The 23,400-nt window shown below is 41.4% G+C and overlaps 1 protein-coding gene across 3 annotated transcripts in view; it reads left to right on the top strand.

Annotated features, from left to right (window-relative positions):
- The window catches only part of LOC145445006 (protein turtle homolog A-like), an 89,974-nt gene that overhangs the window by 53,847 nt on the left and 12,727 nt on the right, over nucleotides 1–23,400 (top strand). For 2 of the 3 annotated variants that reach the window (XM_080323090.1, XM_080323091.1), the window contains exons 4-13: nucleotides 14,382–14,524; nucleotides 15,232–15,370; nucleotides 15,429–15,534; nucleotides 17,123–17,304; nucleotides 18,049–18,191; nucleotides 19,078–19,335; nucleotides 20,187–20,337; nucleotides 20,409–20,523; nucleotides 21,280–21,455; nucleotides 22,620–22,820. In XM_080323090.1, coding sequence (XP_080179216.1) covers nucleotides 14,382–14,524; nucleotides 15,232–15,370; nucleotides 15,429–15,534; nucleotides 17,123–17,304; nucleotides 18,049–18,191; nucleotides 19,078–19,335; nucleotides 20,187–20,337; nucleotides 20,409–20,523; nucleotides 21,280–21,455; nucleotides 22,620–22,820 — 1,614 coding nt within the window. Of the gene's footprint in view, nucleotides 1–530; nucleotides 851–14,381; nucleotides 14,525–15,231; nucleotides 15,371–15,428; nucleotides 15,535–17,122; nucleotides 17,305–18,048; nucleotides 18,192–19,077; nucleotides 19,336–20,186; nucleotides 20,338–20,408; nucleotides 20,524–21,279; nucleotides 21,456–22,619; nucleotides 22,821–23,400 lie in introns of those variants that run through there. The other variant, XM_080323092.1, reaches the window with a different exon arrangement.

Raw genomic sequence — 23,400 nt, 5'->3', positions numbered from 1 at the left:
CCTGCTGTATTATTTAATAGACTGGTTACTTTTGACGAATGAAAATTACGGATAGTCTGAAATTTTAAGGAGTTAGAGTTGTTTGTAAGAATGGTCCATATTAGAGTTGACTATGCGTAATTCAAATTTATCTCGAGAGTTCGGTTACGCAGCCACGTACGACGTACGAACAGTAGTACTCCGCACTGCAGTTACGTACACCCGCCAACTTCTGTGGCTGTGGCCAAGGTAACTGTACGAGTGTACGTACATGGCTGGAATGCGGAAACTTACCTTAGCCCACAAAACTCCGTATTCATGCAGATTCAAACATGAATGCATAGTTACTTGGCATACCTCTGCGTAGGCATCCTGTACCTGTTTCGCTTTGACTTGTGTGCCTATTGTTGTATGTTACTTAGGGATATTACCCCTCCTGAAGAATGCGAGAGGTTGTATTGAGATTCCGCAGTCTGTTAATTGCGAAATAAGTTTCTTTAAAATCTGTCACGTTTTCTTAACTGATTACTCCTTTTATATTAGTCCAATCAAAATTGCGCTGGTCAAAATTTATCTGATTAAAACATTAGTTAGGCATCGACGTTGTCTTAACTTGAATACTGTTACTGTGAGTAACCTGTGGATTTGCCTTGACAAGGTTCTAAATGAATAGAAAGTTAGAGTATTGCTACGTATATGAAAAGCCCGAGTAGCATGCGGTAACGGCTTATTATCGGGGGAATGCTTGTGGTTACTTGACTGAAAGGCTCGTCTATATTTGGATTCCGAATGGCCCGAATGTTCTCATGGATATATTTTACTGCATATCTGTTGCTGATGGTAGCGTCATCGCACCAGGTGCTCGTGTTGGGTAAGTTATTTCTATTCACTGCTCTGTTGTGTCTATAATGTAAATATCACGAATGCACATAACAACACATCGACACGTCCACTGTAAAGCTATGTTGTTTCGGCAAACGCCATAAGCATTTTATCACAACACAGCGCTCCGGGATAACTGTTGCATCTACAAAATGGTTTTTGTATAATTTTTTCATCGATATTTGTGATCTGCATTTGCTCAATGACTTTGAGATAATGTTATAAAATTATATATGCTTTACATTGCATATTATTGGTACCCATGCAGTGGCTGTCTCATCTGAACTGGAATAAACGAGGGTATTTTTTGATACGTGACAAACACGACTAGGCGGCTATGCACACATACACATACACCGATGGTAATATAGTGAAATCCAATGATATTCTCCGTGTTTAGGTTGCGATTGCGTTTTGTCGTTCATGATATCGTAACATCTTGAATAGTTTGCTATGTTAACTATGTTAACGTTAACTATGATATGACACTGTGATTGATGGAGACAATTATCTATCACGTTATTATGTTAGCAACCTTGCGAGCTAAGTTTTGTATAATTCGTAAAGTGCTTCGTTAGTCGAAATGTGACATTTTCGGTGTCAATAGAGTTCAGTCGCGTATCTCACCTGCAAATCTGTCACTTGGTCGCGACTGTAGAACAGATTTTGATATAGCAATCGTTTGCTTACGCGCATTTATTCGAATCTCTTGTGTCGCGAAGCGGTATTCACAACTTTACATCGGCCTCGCGATTCTTTGGCGTGTTTATTTTTCCCGGGTATTATCTCAGCGAATCATCTATTGATCTTTATGGAGGAATTTAGCGAGGTATGTGCGATATTTTCGCCCGGATATACCGATACATCATGCCCGCCTATTGTAGGTTTATGGGTCATTTCCATCGTCCTTTATTGGCAGGAGGTATATATCTTAGTATGGAAAGACCCTGTTACTATTTAGGTATTCAGCAATCCCTGATTTCGTGTATTATCTCGGTTGAAAGCGTAATGTTGATATTAATGCGACGAATTTGTTGTTTACTAAGTCAATTTCGTGGAGTTGTAAATCCGACCCGGCACAGTAGTCCTTATATCGAAATTTCAGACTTTTGATAGTGTTGGAATTTGTGACATCAAATTCAGAAGTCATTACTGCCTTAGACTTAGCCACTTTGGTACCTTCAGACTTGGGGCTGGGCAGTGGGCACACTGAAGTCGAGAGGCGAGAGATGATGGTTTCCCGTTCTAGAATTATGCGCTCCTTGACATTAAAATTTGATTTATCAACCAAAAATTCAAGTAACGATAGTATATTCCGCGGTGTAAACCTTGCAATATCGATTGGTCATATCGCAGTATATAAGAAATATGAAGCACAAAGCTATGCACGTTTGTGGAACTGACGTATCTGTGGAGCCGTGATCAACACTCATCGTTGTTACTGAGTGCAATGAAATAGGCCTTGTCGACAAATACCAAATTATGCTTAACGTGATGTAGAACTGTCTTTATATTCATTATGTCAGCCAAAAGGCACAAATTTGAACTTTCCAAATCTTTCATACTGTTATGACGTCAGAATGAGTAATAATCTAGAGTTCTCGACGCCTATTACTCCTCAGAATCGGATGAGTCAGGCACTGATTTTGCCCACTAATTTGCCTATATGATCAGTAGGTTCGAATCGGTGTCATATAGTATTATTATAGTTGCAATCAGTATATAGTCCATAACGATAGGTAGTATTAGATTGGGGCTTCATCAGCAACCAGTATCCATGCATAATTATATTAACCATGCTTTACACACACGATGTAAAATGGTCCCAACATGTATCATGCCACCGAGGGTAATCAATTAGCCGGTCGTTACTGTATCATTCTAAGCACGAATTCACGATTCCATTACGCACACCACACATGACAACCTCCAATATCACGCGTCGAATATTGAATAATTAAATCACTAAATTACATAATGTGTAGCTTCGTAAATGTAGTCCGTGCAACAACGGCGTTGCAAGGCCCCGATGTACAGAGGCCTATGTCGTTATTTAGTTGAAAATATTAAAAATTCATTTACGCCAAATATTCGCGATTGTATCAATGAGAATTGTGAAGCTAATCCACATGCCCCACGTTGGAATGAAGTATTTGTTGATTTACCGTTCGTAGTGGGTTGTTGGAATGCCACCAGTACAGGTATGGCGGATCCCTGTGTTGTATTAGGCCCGCCGTAATACCTGATATTGTTTCGTAACTTGTGATTTCACATCCATCGGGCCGTGTCGAACTTGGATTTATTGTTCGTACCTATTATTTGAATTTTCAAATTAATTTACCAATCGGGTTGAGGTGTTGATAATGAACTGATGGATTTCGTGCTGCAACTTTTTTAAATGACTACCGACAAGCGACTGCAGTACAAGTATGCTACATAGCGTATTGTCGGTGTATATAAATACTGCATGGCCGTACGGCGTACGTACATTATATAGTACATTGTACACTGTGTAGTACACTGTAGATTCCGATGTATACCAGTGATGAGCGGATGGTGCTTTTTGAGACTCCGAATCCCTCCGATAACTTTAGTGTCTGAGGAAAACTCCCTCCAACTCCGAAGAGCTCAATCCCAGACTCCGAGATACTCCGATGAATTTCGTCAAGTATCCGGAACAGTGGCAAGCATGGTACATGATACACATGGTACAACATGGTACGTGTGATAATATGGTTGGCCTCATAGTATTGTTTACTCTCCAGTCCCCAATTGCAATGCAGATGGCTGATTTTTATGCACTTGACAATCATTTTTGCATGTTACCCGTCATATTACAAGTTTACAAGATGTCAACTGTCTGTGTTTTGGTTTGTAATCATAATCAATAGTGTATTCTGGTCAGAGCTATCCAAAGATATCGGAGACAAAAGTTACAATACTCCGAAATTATCCGAAAAAATATCAGTAGTAACCTCCGACTCCGCCCCCACTGTCACAAAATCGGCAAAACTCCGCTCCGATGCTCATCATTGATGTATACACAGAGAAACAACTGTATCAAGGAGTGGCCTGTATTTCTTCAATAATCTAATGTTTAGATTCTAATTCCAACAACAGCATTGCACCGGCCTGTTTGTTGATCAGTTATTACCACTGGCCTTACATCTGGCATACCCGTTATTGGCATTCGCATCCTCTGCACAAGTGTGCTGGGTCATGTGCATCTTAGTAACGATATCACGGGTCACAGTCAGATCTTAATGGATTTTAATCGCAACCCACTATGCGCGATTGGTGGGATATAGCCAGAGGTGGTTAACGTAGTCGGCATCTGTACAGGGCCGTAACAGCACTTCGTCAGCCCCCCCCAAAACGTTGGTCCTGAGCCCCCCATAGGGTGATAAACCGGGCTACTGGGTGGCTTTGCCCCCCAGACCCCCTTGTCTACCCGCTCTTTGCCGCTACTTGTCATCAATATTGGGTGTCCCGGTGTCCGTTTAGTGGGCCAGCCATTCTCGCCTAGTCACGCGAAGCGGGAAAAATTTCAAGAATTCATTATTGAATCGGTCAGTATCATCGGGGATTGCATATATATTGCTATCAATTTTTATCCCCTATCTACTGACGTAATCAGATTTACCGATAGAGCTGAGTGAGATGTATGTGAAAAGGTATAGGACCCTCAATAATAATTGAACATCTTCGGGCGTATACCCGTTGGCAGGAACGAAACATCACTTCATCAGGTCCCCAAAACACTTGGGTCTTGGGCTCCCATAGGATGATAAACCGACCCGCCCCATCGTGTTGATCGCTTTTGGCACGAAATTAGCCGTACTGTTTAGTGAGCCAGCGCGAAGCGCAAAACTTTTCGATAATTAATGAGAAAATCGGTCAATAAGATCGGGAATTGCGTATATATTGCCATCAATTTCTTGTCCGCTCTGCTCACTTTATCAGATTTACCGGTAGAGCTGAGTGAGGTGTCTTGGAAACTGCAGGGCCCGAAAATAATAATTAAACATCTTCGGCGGATGTACCCGTTGGTATGACTTCGTTACATGGTGTTATTTCGTGACCTCCTGTCTGCTATATCAAAAAATATAGAATCGGGCAAACATACTAAAGTAAAAGTCGCACACGATTTCAAATTGTTTTTTCTTCACTGGCGTATAATTTTTCCCTGCGAGATGGAATTCGTCTTCTGAGGTTCAGATTGCCAAGACAGAAACATTCGGCGCCAGTCATTTAGGCGCCTAGGCTATGGACAATTAAAGCTATATGTATTTTGTATATATAACGAAGTTTTCGGTCAGCGTAAGGGCAGTCCTTTTTGGCCAAGGTTTTTACGCTGCCAATCATTCTGGCACACTTCTTGGAGTCGCATGTAATATGTGCTAAATCGCTATATGTCTTGGTACGTCGTGTCGCGGTATTGGCCAACGCCGATATGTCCATTTCTAAAAATGTTGCGTGTTCTTTTCTTGGGGGAAGAGTACCAAATAATCATGATATTTGGCACTTTGAAATCGCGCGAAATTTTTTTGGAAAGTTGCATAAATTTTCAAAAAATACTCTATAATTTATGCTAATTGACGAAATAATTTTGGGCCCCCTTCGAGCTCGCCCCCCCTGCGGTGCGGCAGTTACGGTCCTCTGCATCTGTATATAGTTCCTTGTTAAATATATTCATATATTCGAGTTCCTAATACAACAGTTGCAAAGCCGGTGTACAATATCCATCACAAGTTCCCTCTCTTTACTGCGTTTGCATTGTTGGGCCTTTACTATTTCATGAGCCCAAGGGTGTTGATGCAGCGTACGCGTCATGATCGCTCATAACGCACGGAAAATAATCATCCAAGTTTGTCCAGCGAAAGACAATTTCAGATGTTTTAATTTTTAATCAGGTAATCCAATACGATATAGGCGTAACGCTCAACGAAGATAAACTGCGTTCTATTCGACCACACGTTTTATCTCATTCCTCTGTCGAAATGCACTTTGCGTCTTTGAATAGACGCTTTTAAATTTGTTCGCAAATGATTATAAGAATTTGATGGATGTTGTTTGTATGACAACGGGCGATTATCGTGATGTCAAACGGAACATATAACATTTTGTAAGGAATGTACATCAATGGGCCGTTTAACATTACCCATGTACGCATGTACTGCAAACTCCACAGCAGTGATCTTCAATCTTTATCAGGCTTCCAAGCCTCGTGAAACCCCATATTTCGCCGAGTCATGAAAAAATATCTACTACAATACGCATCTACTACGTCACTGTAGATTACTCGTGCACAAGACGAACTGTCCGCAAAACGAGAACATTATAATGGATATTTATTGCAAATTAGATTGACTTATGATGCTCTTTTTCAGATACTATATTAGAAATGCGAGTCTTCACCTTGGAAAGTGGCGTCTTATTGTCCGGTCGAAACGCAACAGCGCGATACCAATTGCTTACCTCATAATGTGCCTGAATTATGATTAGAATTAACATTAAATTAAAATTGACATTTTAAAAGGATGGTGTTTTGATTTCGAACCCTAACCTCCCCAGAGTAAGTCACTGCACACAAGGCACCACCAAGGCAGTGTCAAATCGACTACCAATCACCTGCAACCAATGATGTCCCTGACGGCCGTGCCTTCATAAATCGTGCGTATGAGTTCAGTGTTTGAGTTGAGCTCCAGAGAGACTCTGAGGCTGGCTCAGCGATCCCCAAGTGTGTCCCGAAACACGAGTCAGGAACCACTGCTTTACAGTCAACATGGATCATCAATGTTTACATTTTGTTAAGGATCGACTCTAAGATGCATGGTTGTTGACCGAGTCCAGTTATAAAAATTTGACGATGCATATCGATCAAGTCAGAATCTAATGCGTATTAGAAGTTATTTATGACTATTCTTATTCATCCCTGTCGCCGAATCTTGATTTTGGTCCTAGTGTGATCATTTTTCTGCATTACGTCAAGATATATCGATGATGTCGCTTTGCGTGGCGAAAAAACACTTACCGCCACCGAACTTTCATTAAAAGCTGCTTGGAATAACTCTATAAATGCCAGACGCAGCAAGACTGCAAATACACCTTGTTTGTTCTGCTCGCGCCTTTGACCGAATGCATTTTTTGGGCTTTCCGGTGCTGAGGATTCATATTATATTCGCGAGAACGAAGTTTCGAAGACATTTTAATTCAACAAAAGTCAACGCATATCAAAATCACCGCCAGCACACCTGCCTTTTACTAGTTCCCCGATTTTCAAGATGACGAAAAAATGCGTGGAATTTAATTCGACGCGGTGTCATGAGTGCCTGGTATCTCAGCATTGTTCTGGATGTTCTCGTGACGGTATATATAGGACTAGTATCCAGTGAACTCCGAGGTGTACATTGCAAACCGATACTGTTACACGGAAGCGGTCTTGGTCTTTGGCTCAGTTGAATAACAGATACATTGTGTAATTTGACCTTGTGCACTTGGCCACGAGAGTCATTTTTGGCACGAGCTCTACTGTTACAATTCTTTGAACCTCGAAGGCTTCGTTGTCTACCAAATGCCACTGTTTAACTATTGCGTTTTGATCGCTGTAACGTCACAATAGCCTTCCAACTGTGTTTATGTTTGTTCCTTTCACATAACGATTTTCAGTTATACCAAGCGTTCTAAATTAGTCCTAGGGCGAAAAATAACCTAGATGTGCGTAGTCCGAGATATTTTTTTCTCCAATACTCAAGGTTGCCATCGACAAAGACCCAAAAATCAGGACAACCGAAAAATTGAATTAGCATCAAAAGAACTTGTTCTGGACAGACATATTTACATAAGCCTATCATATCACATTACACACAACATACATACATACATACATATAACAACAGACGCAACATGCAGCATAAAACTCATTGCCTAATTGGCGAAAATGGGAACACATGTCAAACTAAGGACAGATCTGGTAAATCAGTACGGTATGACATCCCTGCCCACTGCCCATTCTTATAGCTATGCTTGCGTTTGCCACGAAGCTTGTATCACTGTTGCCGGGTCTGTTAATTCATTTACTTCGAAAACTCTCGTCACCTGTAGTATTCGGGAGAGCATACAGAAATGTAATTTACATGTCAAAGATAAACACATTTTGAACTTGGCGGCATCGTTTGTGATACCGACCGATATAATCATAAATGTTAATTCCAATAAGACTGTTCGTTCAATTGGTGCTATCCCTACAATTTTATGTCAAGTTAGCGCCCCAGACAAATAACATGTATAAACATCAGGTTTGTAAGGGGACCGTTGTTATAGCTGCAATATCATTTAGTCCGTGACGAATTCAATTCCACACGCATGAATAAAGTCAACCGATTACATTATGGCTATCATTGGAACAAGAAATGCGCTCATTGGAGCTACACAGTTTTTTTTCTTAACAAATAAAACTTTTTGAAGAGGTTGTCGTGATTGGGAGCGAGCTTATGTAAATGTGAAAAGGGGAATTACCAAACAAATTCTTGGTGAGAATTCTCACCGTCAACAAAAGTGTGATCAAGTATGAATCGAAAATCACGTTGTGGCCGTATAGTCACACAGTTTAGCAATAGCTATTCGACAGACTGTCATTATATCCTATACGAGAATTTCACTGCGATGAACGCAACGGTTCCAATATGCTTTGCTCGCTGTGCAGATGCTTTGCTCGCATGAAATGTGACCCCTCCAAGACAAATCACCTGCCGGTGTTATGACTGGATAAAATTTGCCATGGCGCGGAACAAAAAGCCTGCTATCGAAATACCTCAATCATTAGTAAGGATTTCGACCGCAAATCGTGTGTTCTGATGTCTTCGAAAGCTCCACGGTTGCACATAATGATCTCGTAATCGATAGTGGTTCCATTAAAATAATTCTGATTTACTGCAAATGACTACGCGTGCCCGTAGCCTAAGAGACATTGAGATTTTCGAGCTAATCTGCGCATTTTGGAATGCCACAAATGGCCCAGCATGACTCTAAACGTGACTTAACATTGGCGCGGAAAGACGTTATTCTATCATCTTCCACTCGAAACTGCGCGTAAGAAGGAACATAGTCGAATATTTGAATAGCTTATTGGGGGTACAAAGCCGCAATATTCTATTGAATAATATATTTAATAGTCAACTAGAAACCTGTTACCACTTTGTGCACGAATTTCCCGATGTCGAATAATATATGTCCTATACCTCGCCGGCCGCCGTGCAAGTGGATTACAGTATTAATCTGAAACCTTCTAATTACGCATGCATTTTGTGTGTTCTACAAATCGCCCATATGCGAGAGAATAGTTTGGATGATCTGTGAAGTTGTGCAAAATACAGCAGTTTACAATTGAATAGTATATTCATATTGAAATGAGCAGGAGTATTTACGACAGACAATCGTGAGGAACAACTAGTGGAGAATTGAAAAGAACATTGTATATCAATAAACGTATCACCAAATATTGCATAACCGGATTGTAAATTTTAAGGTTCTGTTATACTGAAGTTCTACTGTTCCTCCAAGAAATTGCTTCTTGCATGTACAGAACTCCAATATACAATTGAATAGTATATTCATATTGAACTGAACCCGAATATTTTCGGCTGACACTCGTCAGGGGTAATCGTCAGCAACTAGTAGAGAATTGGAAAGAACATTTGTATATCAACAATCGTATCACAAAAGTCCAAGAAGGCATGCAACAGGTAATCGCACCAACGCTAGAAGAATGTCACTCTATCGCACAAGGGAACCGACTCTGTGCTCAAACTAAATTGCTCAGGACCGTGAAGTAATCCAATAAAGCGATATCTTATCAGAATATCAGTCGTTGATATCGATGAGGTACAATTCCGGTGGTTGACAATGCTGTGTGATGCGACCATTGCCGCTCTGTGACTAAAATCCTACCTTTTGCACGGTGGATCATGGATGCATCATCATAAATCATCATGTATACGCAGGGTTGCCATAGAATGCCATACCGTCCTTATTTCTAAGATTTGTCCTTATTTTGAAGGGTCACGTCTTACAAAACTCAACTGTCCTTATTTCTAAGAAATGTCCTTATTTTCGACTTGCGTCCTTATTTTGTCTTATTTTCAGCCGCTACAGAAGTTCGATCGTTTTCCTCTGGTATCTGTGTTGCATAATATTCTAAAATTATGCTTTTTCGTCGAGATTTTATGACATCATAAATGAAAGGAACTCTCGTGACGTACACACCACAAGATTTGACTTCTAAGTGGTGTCATAGCTAGGGCAGTGAGTGGTGCTATAGCAGTTTCGTCTGTACCAAGCTACCGCAGCGGACGTTATTTAGCAGTAAACAGCAGTACCAGGTTTTTTCTATAAATTATATTGTACTTACGCATATAGTTTTAGCTACAAATAAGGCTAAATCTGATTAGTTTAAATCAGTGGTTCTTAACCTTTTTCCCTCCAGCGCCCCCTTTCGAAAATTGCATGGGTCTGGCCTCTGGCGCCCCCCTATTTTAAGGACTGTAGTAAAAACAACGGGTAATTGGTCGAAGTCCGGTTTAGGATAAGGACTTCAATATTATAAATATTTCACGCTTGAATTGCGCCAGAGGACCGCTCGACTAATTACCGATATAATAGTTGTATGAGCTATATTCTGGATCAAATCATGGTTGTTATAATAACCATCGGGTAAGGCCTACGGGCTCACACTATTTTGTTCGAGCTCGATGTACACATCCCGAATTCTCCTCTGCGATTGGAAATACGGTGAAGTTAGTTGTATTGGGTTTTGTTTAATTGCTTTGTGTGACTACTAAATCAACTTAGAATGTGGTAGAGATCTTTTCCCACACTAAAATTTGGTACTGAACCAATGTCATAACTTGAACATGAATGTTGGTCAGAACACTAAGCATTATCATCATTTATGATATGATGAAGAAATATTCTAACGATTAAATTTGTAGCTCTCAAGTATTGTAGCTCTAAAGCAGTGATTCCCAACCGCGGCCCTGCGGGCCGCATGCGGCCCCCAGCTAGCCTTCTTGCGGCCCCCACAAAAATATTGAGAAATCGATTTATGAAAAAAATTACATTTATGATCTACTCTTGTTTGGCTTGGAGTCTGGAGTTTTCAATTAGGATTGCAGGAAAGTTGTGAGTAGACTGCTAAGATTACGACACTGCTGTTTCAATGCAATGTGCCCTGACTTCCCAGTTGAACGGGCAGTACATATAGATATAGGTATAGATATAGGTATTGACAGGACCGTAACTGCCGCGCCCAAAGCCCCCCAATTGGGGGGAGCGAGCTCGAATGGGACCTAAAATTATTTTGTGAATTAGTATAAATTATAGAGTATTTTATGAAATTTTATGCAACTTTTTCAAAGATTTTTCGCGCTGCGCGCGATTTCAAGTTTCCAAGTACCTTAATTTTTGGGTACTCTTCGACCAAGATAAAATACGCAAGATTTATAGAAGTGGGCATATCGGCGTTGGCCATTACCGTGCCACGACGCGCGAAGACATATAAAGTTTTAGGCCATGTAACATGCGACTCCAAGAAGTGTGCCAGAACGATCGGCAGCGAGAAAACCTTGGCCGAAAAGGACTGCCCTTACGCTGACCGAAAACTTCTAGGCGCCTGAATGACTAGCGCCGAATGTTCCTGTCTTGGCAATCTGAACGTCACGAGACAAATAGGCTACCATCCCGCAGGGAAGAATTATATGCCAGTGAAGAACTACCAATTTGAAATCGTGTGCATCTTTTAGTTTAGTATGTTTGGGCGATTCTATATTTCTTGATATAGCAGACTGGAGGTCACGAAATAACAAATAACATCATGTAACGCAGTCGTACCAACGGGTCCGCCCGTCCAAATATGTTTAATTATTATTTACGGACCCTACAGTTTCCAAGACACCTCACTCAGCTCTACCGGTAAATCTTATTACGCGAGCAGAGGGGATAAGCAATTGATAGCAATATATATGCAATTCCCGATCTTATTGACCTATTTTATTTTGAATTATCGAAGATTTTCGCGCTCCACGCTGGCTCGTTAAACGGGGATCCTGATTTCGTGGCAGAAGCGAACAACGGCACGGGGGTTCGGTTTATCACCCTATGGGAACTCAAGACCTAAGTGTTTTGGGGGGCCTGACGAAGTGCTGTTTCGTTCCTGCCAACGGGTATGCGCCCGAAGAGGCTTATTTATTATTGATTGGTCCTACCTTTTCAAACACAACTCACTCGGCTCAACCGGTCAATCTGATTACGTGAGCAGAGAGAGGATAAAAATGGATACCAATATATATGAAATTCCCGATTATATTGACCGATTCGATCATGAATTATAGAATCTTTTCGCGCTTCGCGCGATTAGTCGCGAGAAGATGCCTATACGGACACCCGATTTAGATGATAAATAGCGGTAAACACCCATCTAGCGTGAGGGGGTCTGGGGGCTTCGAAATTCTGTTTATCACCCTATGGGGGGGCCCAAGAGAAAGTTTTTTTTGGAGGGGGGGGGCTGACGAAGTGCTGTTACGGCACTGGGTATTGATAACTAATTTACGGATAGATGTGCAACAAGTGCCTCACAATTCAATACGCCGAGATGCGTACTGCTTAGCTGGCAAAAAGCAGCATAATTGGTAGTCCTATAGCTCGCGACCCAAGCGTCCGAATAATTTGATATGTCAGTGTTTATTGGAAGCAAGTGTCGCACTGATTCCAAAAATACGATTTGAAATCTCGCCAGGGCAATAAAACTACTCCGAAATAACCAGCAAAGGTTGATTGTTCTGAACAACGGGAGCGCGGCAACACAATGGCCAATGGCGCCAAGCGAATGATCGGAACAATGCCAATTTTCACATTTTAGTGACTATTTTGGGTTCCTTCTTGCCTTGGTATTCGTGCGGCCCCGGCCGTTCCCTGAAATTCTAAATTTGGCCCTGCCACCGAAAAAGGTTGGGAACCACTGCTCTAAAGTATATTCAGTTGAAGATTTTGGCCAAAAAGCTTCAAAGCATCTTTAATGTAATTTTTTTTAGGATTCCAGGGATTCACTGATTAAATTGTTAGGTTGCCTAAAAAACGCTGCACAACAAATATGGCTCAATTTCAACAAGTAGAAGCGGCCGCAGAGCTTGTTTAAATTTTTGAATAAATTATAAAAATATAAATTTCAAATTTTATTGTCAACCCCATGAAATCGTTAAGTTGCCTAAAAGAACGACGCATAACCATTTCTGCTAGCTTTCAATCAGTAGAAGCGAAGTTATTGCAGTTGAAACATGTGTATATGCAAAAAGAGCCTGGACGGGGAGTAATCCCAGAATTATTGATAAAAAACTCAAACACCTTCGCTTGTACCGGTTGGAATATAATATATACTGTATAACCATATTTCCTTACTACACCATCTACTGCGAGGCCATTTTTCTTCAGCGCCCCCATACCGCCCCCTGAGCCCAGCGCCCCCCCCTATATCGCCCGTGAGCATTTGCGCCCCCGTCGAAATCCAAATCGCCCCCCGAGGGCACCAGCAATCATTCCCCACCGACGATTGCACATCGCAATTGTCCAAAGCAATATTCCCCGATTCCAACATTGCAAGTAAGTTTTCTTTGGCCAGGACCAAGACTAGAAGCATTGTTACTGGAGTTTTTGCTCCATACGCTCAAAAATGAGTTGGTCTAAGCGTGGTGTATGGCCTTTTTCCGCCTTGGTTTACGCCTCTAACGAGGTGAAGAAGTTTGGTTTATCACCCTAAGGGGGGGTGGTGGGGGGGCTGATGGAAGTGCTGTATCGGCCCTGAGTAAAGGTAAACCTAGACCTAAGCTGTCGTGAGATCCATGAAGCACTTTTAATAACAAGGAGTTGCTGGAGCAGATTGTTTCTGGTGAAAACTATGGAATGTGATATGCCACGACTCGTATAAATACAAAGTATGTACAAAAACACTTTTTCATGCTAAACTAATTTTTGGACTGTCCTTATTTTTGGATCCATGTCGATGGCAACCCTGTGTATACGGCTGATACATTACGTAATTTATGCGAGTTGTTATTATCGTCCGTATATTGTGATGTAGACCGTCCCAAAGGCATTAGTTAGATACGCATTATCAAATATAATTGAACTGGCATCAATCATCAATGTGGTATCAAATTTCTCTGGTAATGCAATTTCTCCTGGTGCATGCTCTGTGAAATTGATCCGTGCTATCTTACGTAATTACGGGAGAATAAAATGCTTGCTTTGTTTACGCATTCCATACCTATATGCACCATGTGCTTTGAAATGCATTTATGTCCACTCGATATTATTCAGTTTTCAGTCCACTGGATATTTTTCACCATACCGATACTCGGAGTTAGGCAAGTTAGGCAATATAATCAAGTATAGGCCAGCAAATGTGTGTGTTAATAAGCACGTATAGTATATTGTTGTTTAGAAATGTAAATTCAACTATTCTTGTTTAGATCCGCCAACATTTCAACCGCCACATCTTGACGACAGCATCGTGCGGCAGGGAGAGAGCTTGGTGTTGAAATGTCGAGCCACGGGTCGGCCACAACCGGTTATTACCTGGTGGAAGAACGGTCTACAGATCCGGAGCGGCGAGGTATTTGGCGTTGTTTCTAAAACATATTATATGGCATTTATAGCATCTGATTCGCAATAGATCTTTTTTGTTACATATTTAGCTGATTAGGTTAATATGGAGTACTCATGGGGGAATCCAAACCCTGAATTACCGCCAGAGTTGGTCGAAATTGTCGGCGTTGCTACTCAATTACGAAGAGAAGTATGAATTTTCGAGGCTTGTCAATACTAATTAAGCTACTTTCGAAATCATTGCGACAAATGCAAAATAACTAATAACCTAATCGTGCGTAAAATCTTCGGAAATATATTTAGTTACCGGGGCAGAGGGGATATTATACAAATGGTTAAATGCAATTAGTTTTACCAAAGACCTGGTCATCTTGAAGTTGAAGTGGTAGCAGTGTAAAGCATAACCATTTCAGTATGTAATGCAAGTACGCCAGACTCTCCTGTGTACTCCGAAAAGGTAGTACTTCGTTACTTGCACTTATGATAACGGCTTTAAATCAAACGGGCTGTCAAGTCCATTTTTGGGATCACCACTGTATGTTCTTATCGTGCATCTCTGTTGTCGCTGTATGAGTGGCCGATTGCTATGAAAACGTTGACCATTATTATAAACCGTTCGGCGCTACAGTATGCCGGCCTATTCAGTTTTATACCGTGCCGTTTACACCTGGTTATAGCGCATCATCCATGGCATTGTCTGTAATTCATGTTTAGAACGGAATACTGCTAAGCCAAGGTCACACCCACCAGCTGGCCATCAAGAAATCGAACACTTCACATCGCGGAATCTACACGTGCCAGGCGCAAAGCTTGGAAGGCAAAATTCAACAGCAAGCCGTCGTGAAAGTGAAAGGTTTGACTTGCGACAAAACGCGGATCGCAACTGTGTACGTTACGCATATCGTTTACAGCGCCACCCGAGTTCTTGGAACGGCCTACTGATCAGCGTACAAGGGAGGAAAAGAACGCGCTATTCGATTGCAAAGCGACTGGTTACCCGGAGGTGATGCGTTACAGGTGATAATAACTTAATGTTGGGGTAGTTGAAATGGATTAACGTATAAACTCGTAGCGTGACGGCACAATATATGTATCATTTTCAGAAATGGTCAGTAACACAGTAGGCCTAATTCTACTTTTTCGAAGTACTTAAGTACGTGTTGCCCATAGTAATTGCCCTACATTTTTTTTTCAAATTTGTGTAAAGTTCTTTAGTTTGCAGATGACTCTTGAAAAGAGGCCCCCGAAAACCCTTTGGGTTATTAAATGTTCACTACAAAGGATATTATATTGAAAGCTCTCTTCAAGTGATTATACGTCTAAGTACTTTCACTATCACTTGAATAGTTTTTTTCGCAAAATCACTTACTTTATTCAATCTGTAGTTAGAAAAGAAGCATGTAGTTTTGAGATGAGTTTTCATCCCTTTTATCTGGGTAAGTGTCACACTAACCGTGTGAAACAGCCCTCAAATCGCGATAATTAAATAGATCTATTAAGATTGCACCAATTTGTGGTGTCATTAGTCGTTTTGCGGTATGGTCACAAAAATACAACTTACAATTTTGAAGGTAGGCTACCTTTTTCCGATTACCTGCCAAAAGTATGCGATCCCTCGAACAAAACTACCATTTAAAACTACGAAATTCAGCTTATGCCAGACCTTTCCTTTCCTAAATCCATTTTTAGTTCAAATTCTAGTTCCAGTTTGTCGTTTAGAAGTAGAAAGTATTGACTGGTTTGTGTGATTTTGTGAGTGAGGTTTTATCATTAAGTGGGCCCTGTAATACAGCGCCTGTATCATAGTAACGAAATATAGTTTTAAAAATTGATATATAAACCGAGTCATCAGTCATTTCGCTATGCAGTGAAGATATATTTTGCACCTTCGAAAGTAACAAATTTTCGATTTACCACCTTCGATTAAATATACTTTACAAAGCTACTTGAGTACTTTTCAGACGTTTCATTACACTTGCATTAGCTTTTCAAACTCTTGAAATTCCCAACTTCTACCTGTATTGAGTAAATATTTATTTATCGCTTCTAAAACTACTCGAGTAACCTAGAATCTAGCTATGGATGTAATTTCTTCTACCCCCAATATTCTCCACTCGATAAGACGAAATTGCATCGATATGAACGCGTAAGGACACTGATAGCGTTGTTTTGTATCACCTCTATTGGGCACAAAGTAGTTTTGTTACAGCAACCCAAACTCATGTGTGTGTCAATATTGTGTAACGACTCTAAACCTTTGCAAAATGTATATTCGCGAAGCCATGTCTAGGATACTAAATATCTAACGCGTCGTAACATACCAACGCCATGGTGAAGTTCAACAGATAGCTTCTCGGTATGGTCCTTCCAAGATAGATCGACTTGTGAACTAAAATTATAGAATCTCGAGTTGATCATATAAAACATAAGCCGCATTAGAATACGAGTATTACCCATATTACTGGCGGCGAATGAATCTCGCCCCGTCTATTGATAGCCAATATCCTCGCCCATTTCCAAACTCAGTTTCATTCAGCTATTACTTCCGCATGCTGTCAACGCTTCGAATTACTCTTTGAAATATACGGTACATTCTCTTGTTCAGATGGTATTATAACAACGTGGACGTGGAGATATCAAGTCATCTCAGCGGGAGATACAAAGTGTTAGCGGATGGATCTCTAATCATTTACACTGTGATATCGAGAGACAAGGGCAACGTTACATGCGTTCCCGATAATGGAATTCAGCCTTCACCAAAAGCGACCGCGTCTCTGTTTGTACAGTGTAGGTTTTAATCAGTTTTCGAACATGGTATGTCGCTTTGGTGAGAATTGATAAATACCACCGTGACAGAGGTATGGCAATGTCTGATACCTTATGACGGTTGAAGAAGGTGACGTACCGTGAGATAGTAACAACAACATCTGTCTTCGGACGACCACTAAGACTTGTAAAGTTCAATAAGTAGCGTTGAACGTTACAGAAGATGTATACACTACTGCGATTTAGTGTCACCGCAACGTCAGTGGTTTAAGAACGAAGTTCAATCAAATCATTTCGAAATTTTCATACAAACAATCCTGTCATATCTTGATAAATGATAGCATCTATACAAAATCATATGTCAGGGCTAATTTGATTCGGGGAGGTCATTGTTCACGCTGAGGATGTATATTATGATGCACTTGAACTACCATATGTGACTTAGTCGATATAAGTCTGACAAGTCGTAAGATTTGGTTTATGCCGAAGTAAATGCAAACGCAAATGACGTAGTTGTCCTCCTTATAAGTGGCCAATGTTACACACCGTATGCGGTAGATTTTGCATCCTCCATTGCGTAGGGAGGAAATTATTTCTTATCCTTCTCTTAGCGTACTATAAGCTTATGTTTGCAACCGGTATCTCAAACGTACTACCAGAGTTAGTAATGGCATGGCATATCCTCAAGCCTATTACACTGTTGCCATAGGCTTCAACTCTGAAACCGGTCGCCTATCTCATAGCAACACTTTCTCTATGTTCCAGTTCGGGCAAGAGTCCATGATATGCCGCCGTTCGTACATGCCGGTAACGGCTTGAAAGCGATATTGACTTGCCCTTGCGATGCAGAACCACCTGTAAACAGCGTCGTGTGGAGGAAAGATGGCGTCGTGGTAAACCACCGCAGGGTAAGTGATTGCCCCGTCCGAACATCATTGAGAATAGACTGCGCATTTCGACCAGCTCTCTAGTATAAACACACCCTTCGTCGTTGCAGAGTGAGAGTGCGACTGAATGCTGGGTTTTCATTAGGATGGTGCATCCGCCCTAAGAATTAGTTGGCGTGGTGAAATACATTTACTTTGATACTTTCACAAAGCAAAAACTTTGATTGAATCCATTTTGCAGTAAGATGTTAGCAAAAAGAAAGCGTATCATCAATTCAGGACGGAATATACAAACAGAATCCAACTAGCCCTCTACTTGTTATCGCATATTTACAGGTGTATCGGGCTCATTAACCTGCCCGTGACTTGATTCGCACCCCATCCCACACCACGAATAAATCAGCAAAATCCATATAAATATCTACTAAATTCCAAGTCGAAGCAACGGCCTCCAAGACATGCCATAACTATACATCAAGTAGAGATGGAAAATGACAAGTGTGAAATATGCACAAGTAGATTTACTCGAAGTATCATTCACTTGTGGCAGGATATCGACGGGGTTTTACTTTCGATATTCGGAGATGCGGAAGATGTTCACGAGAACGCAATATGACCGATGTCTCCACACAATAGAGTATTGTTCGAAGATATAATCTGCTATCATGATATAGGGGCTATTTCGCTTGGTTGATCTGATAATTTCACTTACCAAAGTGATAAAAACCAAAACTGCTCTTAACTTTACAAAATCCCAAGTGTAAAAGTAAGAAGTTTGGCCTCAACAACCACTTTAGAAGTACACGACGGCAAAACCGACTTGAGTACTTCGTTACACACCACCTCTGGTAACAGATGCTCTCAAAATATCATACTGCGCTCCATTCACATTCGCTCTTGATTTCAGGACCCCCGCATGTATCTTGACGAGCACTACAGCCTCATCATAGAACCCGCCGCGTTTTCCGACGCCGGCCGATACGCTTGCACCCCGTCGAACCGCATCGGCACCGCAGGCGAAAGCACCGGCACGGACTTGAACGTACGCAAGCCGCCGCGTTTCACCGACCAGCCGACTGACGTGTACGAAGCGGAAATCGGAAAGAGCCTGTATATACCTTGCGACGGCACGGGCGACCCGCCGCCCAAAGTATCTTGGAGAAAGGTATAATCGGGCTGATTCCGTAACATGTGTATATAGATAGATATGCATATATTGTCCCTTATGGATGACTGTAGTCGCTGATGAAACGGTATAGACACGTCGTAGAGTTATTCTCAAGTACAGGAAGCCTATACCTGCACATTGTGCACAATCTTTGTAGACTACTTTAACTACTAGTCACCTTCACCGCGGTGGATTTTGAAGAGTGGAAATTAGTGTTGGTCAAAATTGCGTTACTGGTATGAGTGAAATCGTGTAGAAAACGTTCCAGATATCCACCGCATCGTGGTAATTTAAGGCATGTGTTTCGTCAGTTTGTAGTGTCATTTTGTTTCGGTCGCGAAGGCAATTTTGATAATAGTCGCAGTCGATTATCTTCTGAAAGTATGCCACCGTTATAGCCTACTTAAATGAGTTTTTCAACTCTTTGAGTACTTTTCAAACCTATTATTTTCTAGTTCCCTCTGAAGTTGTTTTGACATCTCTATGAAATCACTACTTCCCCTTGTAAATGAGTGGAAATTATGGGCGTTACCTCTACTTCTATATAGGTAGATACGCTGACTACTTAGACCAGCTCCGGACACTAGAAATCTAATTATAGTGGAAATATATCCCATATCATCTTATATACAATAAAACTCCTGCTAAGTATGAAACTAGCACGTCCCCAACGTAGCAGTAGTGAAAACCATCTCGCTTGCAACAACTGTGATAGCTGATGACGTCACTGAACTGGCCGATTATTATCGACTGAGGTTGGCCGATACCGGTAAGTCAACATATGCAGACATAAGTCGTTCTTGCCGCTATTTGCGTAAGGCACTAGCCACATATCGTATTTGTGACAGGTTAGCGAAACGGAAGAACCAATCCAGTACGACGACACAAGGGGCAGTCTTCGGATAGAACCCGTCACTAAACACATACACGGCGTCTGGCAGTGCGTATTGAAAAACTCCGTAGCGGAAGTTGCTACCGACGTCCAGATCTTGGTCAAATGTAAGTGCGCTGCATTCGTTGGTTTCTTTTGATTGCGTGCAGTGATTGTGCAACGTGAGCCAATTTAACAGATACCATGCCGCACAAAATCAAGGAGATCACCGTGCAACCTTTCAGCGATTCTGCTCTGCGCGTTTCCTGGGTGCCGGGATACGACGGCGGCTATCCGCAGTATTTCATGGTTTGGTAGGTACTATCTGTGGATCATTCTCTACTGACACTTGTAAGCGTAGCTACAGTGAGCTACAAGCGACGGTGGGGTAGCTTGGGCTGAAAGGTTATGGTGGAAGTTATTTCCACCATATGCGAGGGAGGGATGATCATTCCCACTTATATGTGTGGATGAAAACTATACCATAAGGATTTATAGTCTACCCATCGTGAAATGCGAAAATGACATGAAGGCTCAATATTCTTTCTCTGAAAGATGGCTGCGCTATTTTGACCCTGGGCATGCGCACTGCACAGCAATTCTTGCTCTGAACCCAGCCCTCTAAAATGCAATTTTGTAATTTCTATGTAAAATACTTTCACGAGTAATTCTACTTTGTGTAGGTAGACTACTTCTCGCGATCAATTTGTAAGCAGAAGTGCTTGCGGTCGACCCATAAGATTTTGGTGAATATAGAAAAGTGCTATAGGTTGAATTGTTGACGATTTACACCGGGTTGTGTCTTTTCGTATCAACACGAGAACTAGTTTAGAAATTGCACCGCTCCAGTGTTGTAGTATCCGTCTTGCGTTGTTCGCGGAGATGAGAGTTTCAATTGTGTGATTAATCGCTGTCTATTGACAGAAGAAAAGTTCTAATCTTTATTGGCGGTGTACCCTGATACCTGAAATTTCTGGTAGTGAAATACATACAGCATTGATACTTTTGACAGTGTTTAATTTATTCACACAAGCGTGCCTGTTAACTCGGTCAATATTATTGTTATGCAGGTACCGTCAAACTGGAATAGTCGACCCATCTTGGGCTACCAACAAGCCGAATCGGTCCGACAATGTGATGATTTTGGGCAATCTACTTCCCGATACCGTCTACGAGATAGCGGTACTGCCTGTTAATAAAATAAGAAGCGGGCCTTTCAGTGACACGGTCACGGCAAGAACGAAAGGTAGCTGCTTCCCCGTTACATATTTCTTGACTAGTCGGTAACGAAATACTTCACAACCTTACGGAGCACTCGTGTAGGTTTCGCTTACTTGCAGTACTTATGCAGATAGGTACCAACTAACTAATTACACTTTGAATGTTGAAAGTAGTTTACGATACGTCTCCATCACTTTTATCAGTGATGTCATGAGCTGCGTTCATCTGAAGATCGCGCGTGTTTGTATAGTTATCAGTAATTTTGTCTTAGTTATGAAGAATGAAGATGCATCTTGCTATTTAGAATGTAGTCAGCTCCTGGATCTACTTTTTGACTCTGCTTACTGCATTACATTTCATACATTCCATGCCCCACTGCTTCTTGCTTTAGTCTTGAGGACTCTTCGACGTGATAGGCAACACTGATTAAACACTGATGAAACACTGATTACTGCGTTCATTAGTGTTTCAACCAAATTAAACGCGATCCACAAAACAACCAAGGTAAATAAAGTGTTGGTAATGAACAGAAATAGCCAATATATCAGGAAGTTTGGATAATATCGTGGTTATTTCTGTTGGTTACGCGTATGTTAATATATACATGCTGGGTGATTTTGTGTGTCGCCCCCATATTTGCGGATCCGAAAAAGACGAAAAATTTATTCGCCCAAATCTCATCGCTGGTGTGTAATGGCTAAAAAGGTCATTTTTCTGAGACGGTGCTCGGAAAGCCGGCTTCCGCGACTAGCCGTTTTCAGGTGTATTGTTTGGTCGGGTTAATTAAATATATCTCACTAAACATTTAAACAATTTCACCCCCCATCTTCCCCTAGCAACCCCATATTTCTCAAAATCGCCCACTTGGGGTGAGGGGCGATATCGACCGCGTTAGGAACTGGTTTAGTTAATAGAAACCAAACCTGCGTTGAAGACATTGCACATTTTCAGACCAGCTGCAATGGTCAGCGGTGTAATACGAGGCGAACTCCTGCCCTTAGCACCTGTTAAAAGCAAAACAGCATAATGAATATTTGCAATATTATATCGCTCTTTGTGTATAGTCTGCCCCAACAATGTACATGTACATTTGCAGACCTACAAAGCTACCCCGGCTGATGGCAAAAAAAATTTACGACGATTTGCTCACGCGCGACATTGTTAACGTTAATATCCTCACTGTATCAAGGTCTGCGACCGGCAGCCTCCACTCGCAGGACCGTCGTACCTCAACCACAAGCGTTGTTCGCCAGCACCACCAGCGCTGGCCTTTTGCAACTGTCCTGGAGAAAACCGAGTCTGTTGGGCGCCACCCGCATCCGCACCGCGCAGCATAAAACGAAAATCCTGGGATATTTAATCGAGTACAGATGGACGGGCATCAATGCGGGTAAGATTGCGATTGGGTTTCTATTGGATTTGCCGCCCGTAAAGTTGGTCGTAAAGTTTTACTGCTTTTTGGACGGCTCGTTCCGTACAACGCGATTTCTAATTGTGGGCCGGGAGAGTGTCTATACAAATGTAGCTTACAAACTATAGTACTGTGTCAGTCTTATGCGATAAGTTACAGACGTTTAGAGAGTACGAAATTAGTCGACTTGGATAGCAGATTTGGCTATAGTTAGAGGCAGTATGTGATTATCCAGACGTATTACTTGATTTGCAGTAAGGCTTTTTCAATCATTCATTACTAGGTGTTGTGATTCGTTTGTTCATAATTATATATTGCTGGGGTGTATTCCGTGGTTATGGTTCAAATATTCTACTAAAGATAGATTCTACCCCGGATTTTACGTAAATACCAGTGATTTGCAATTATTATTAGCTAGGTCAATATTTGTCCACGCTGAAGTTGAATTGAAATATGTCACAGTAGTCATTCACCTGTTGCTCTGAAATTATGCTCCATCAAAAATCGAATTTGCACATCCTACATCATTTGAAAACTATACTGTAGAACAGCACGAATG

Source organism: Botryllus schlosseri, chromosome 8, assembly GCF_051294905.1.
Source record: "Botryllus schlosseri isolate E-star chromosome 8, Bs_hap1, whole genome shotgun sequence".
NCBI classification, from domain to species: Eukaryota; Metazoa; Chordata; class Ascidiacea; order Stolidobranchia; family Styelidae; genus Botryllus; species Botryllus schlosseri.
This window is presented reverse-complemented; position numbering and strand designations above follow the sequence as displayed.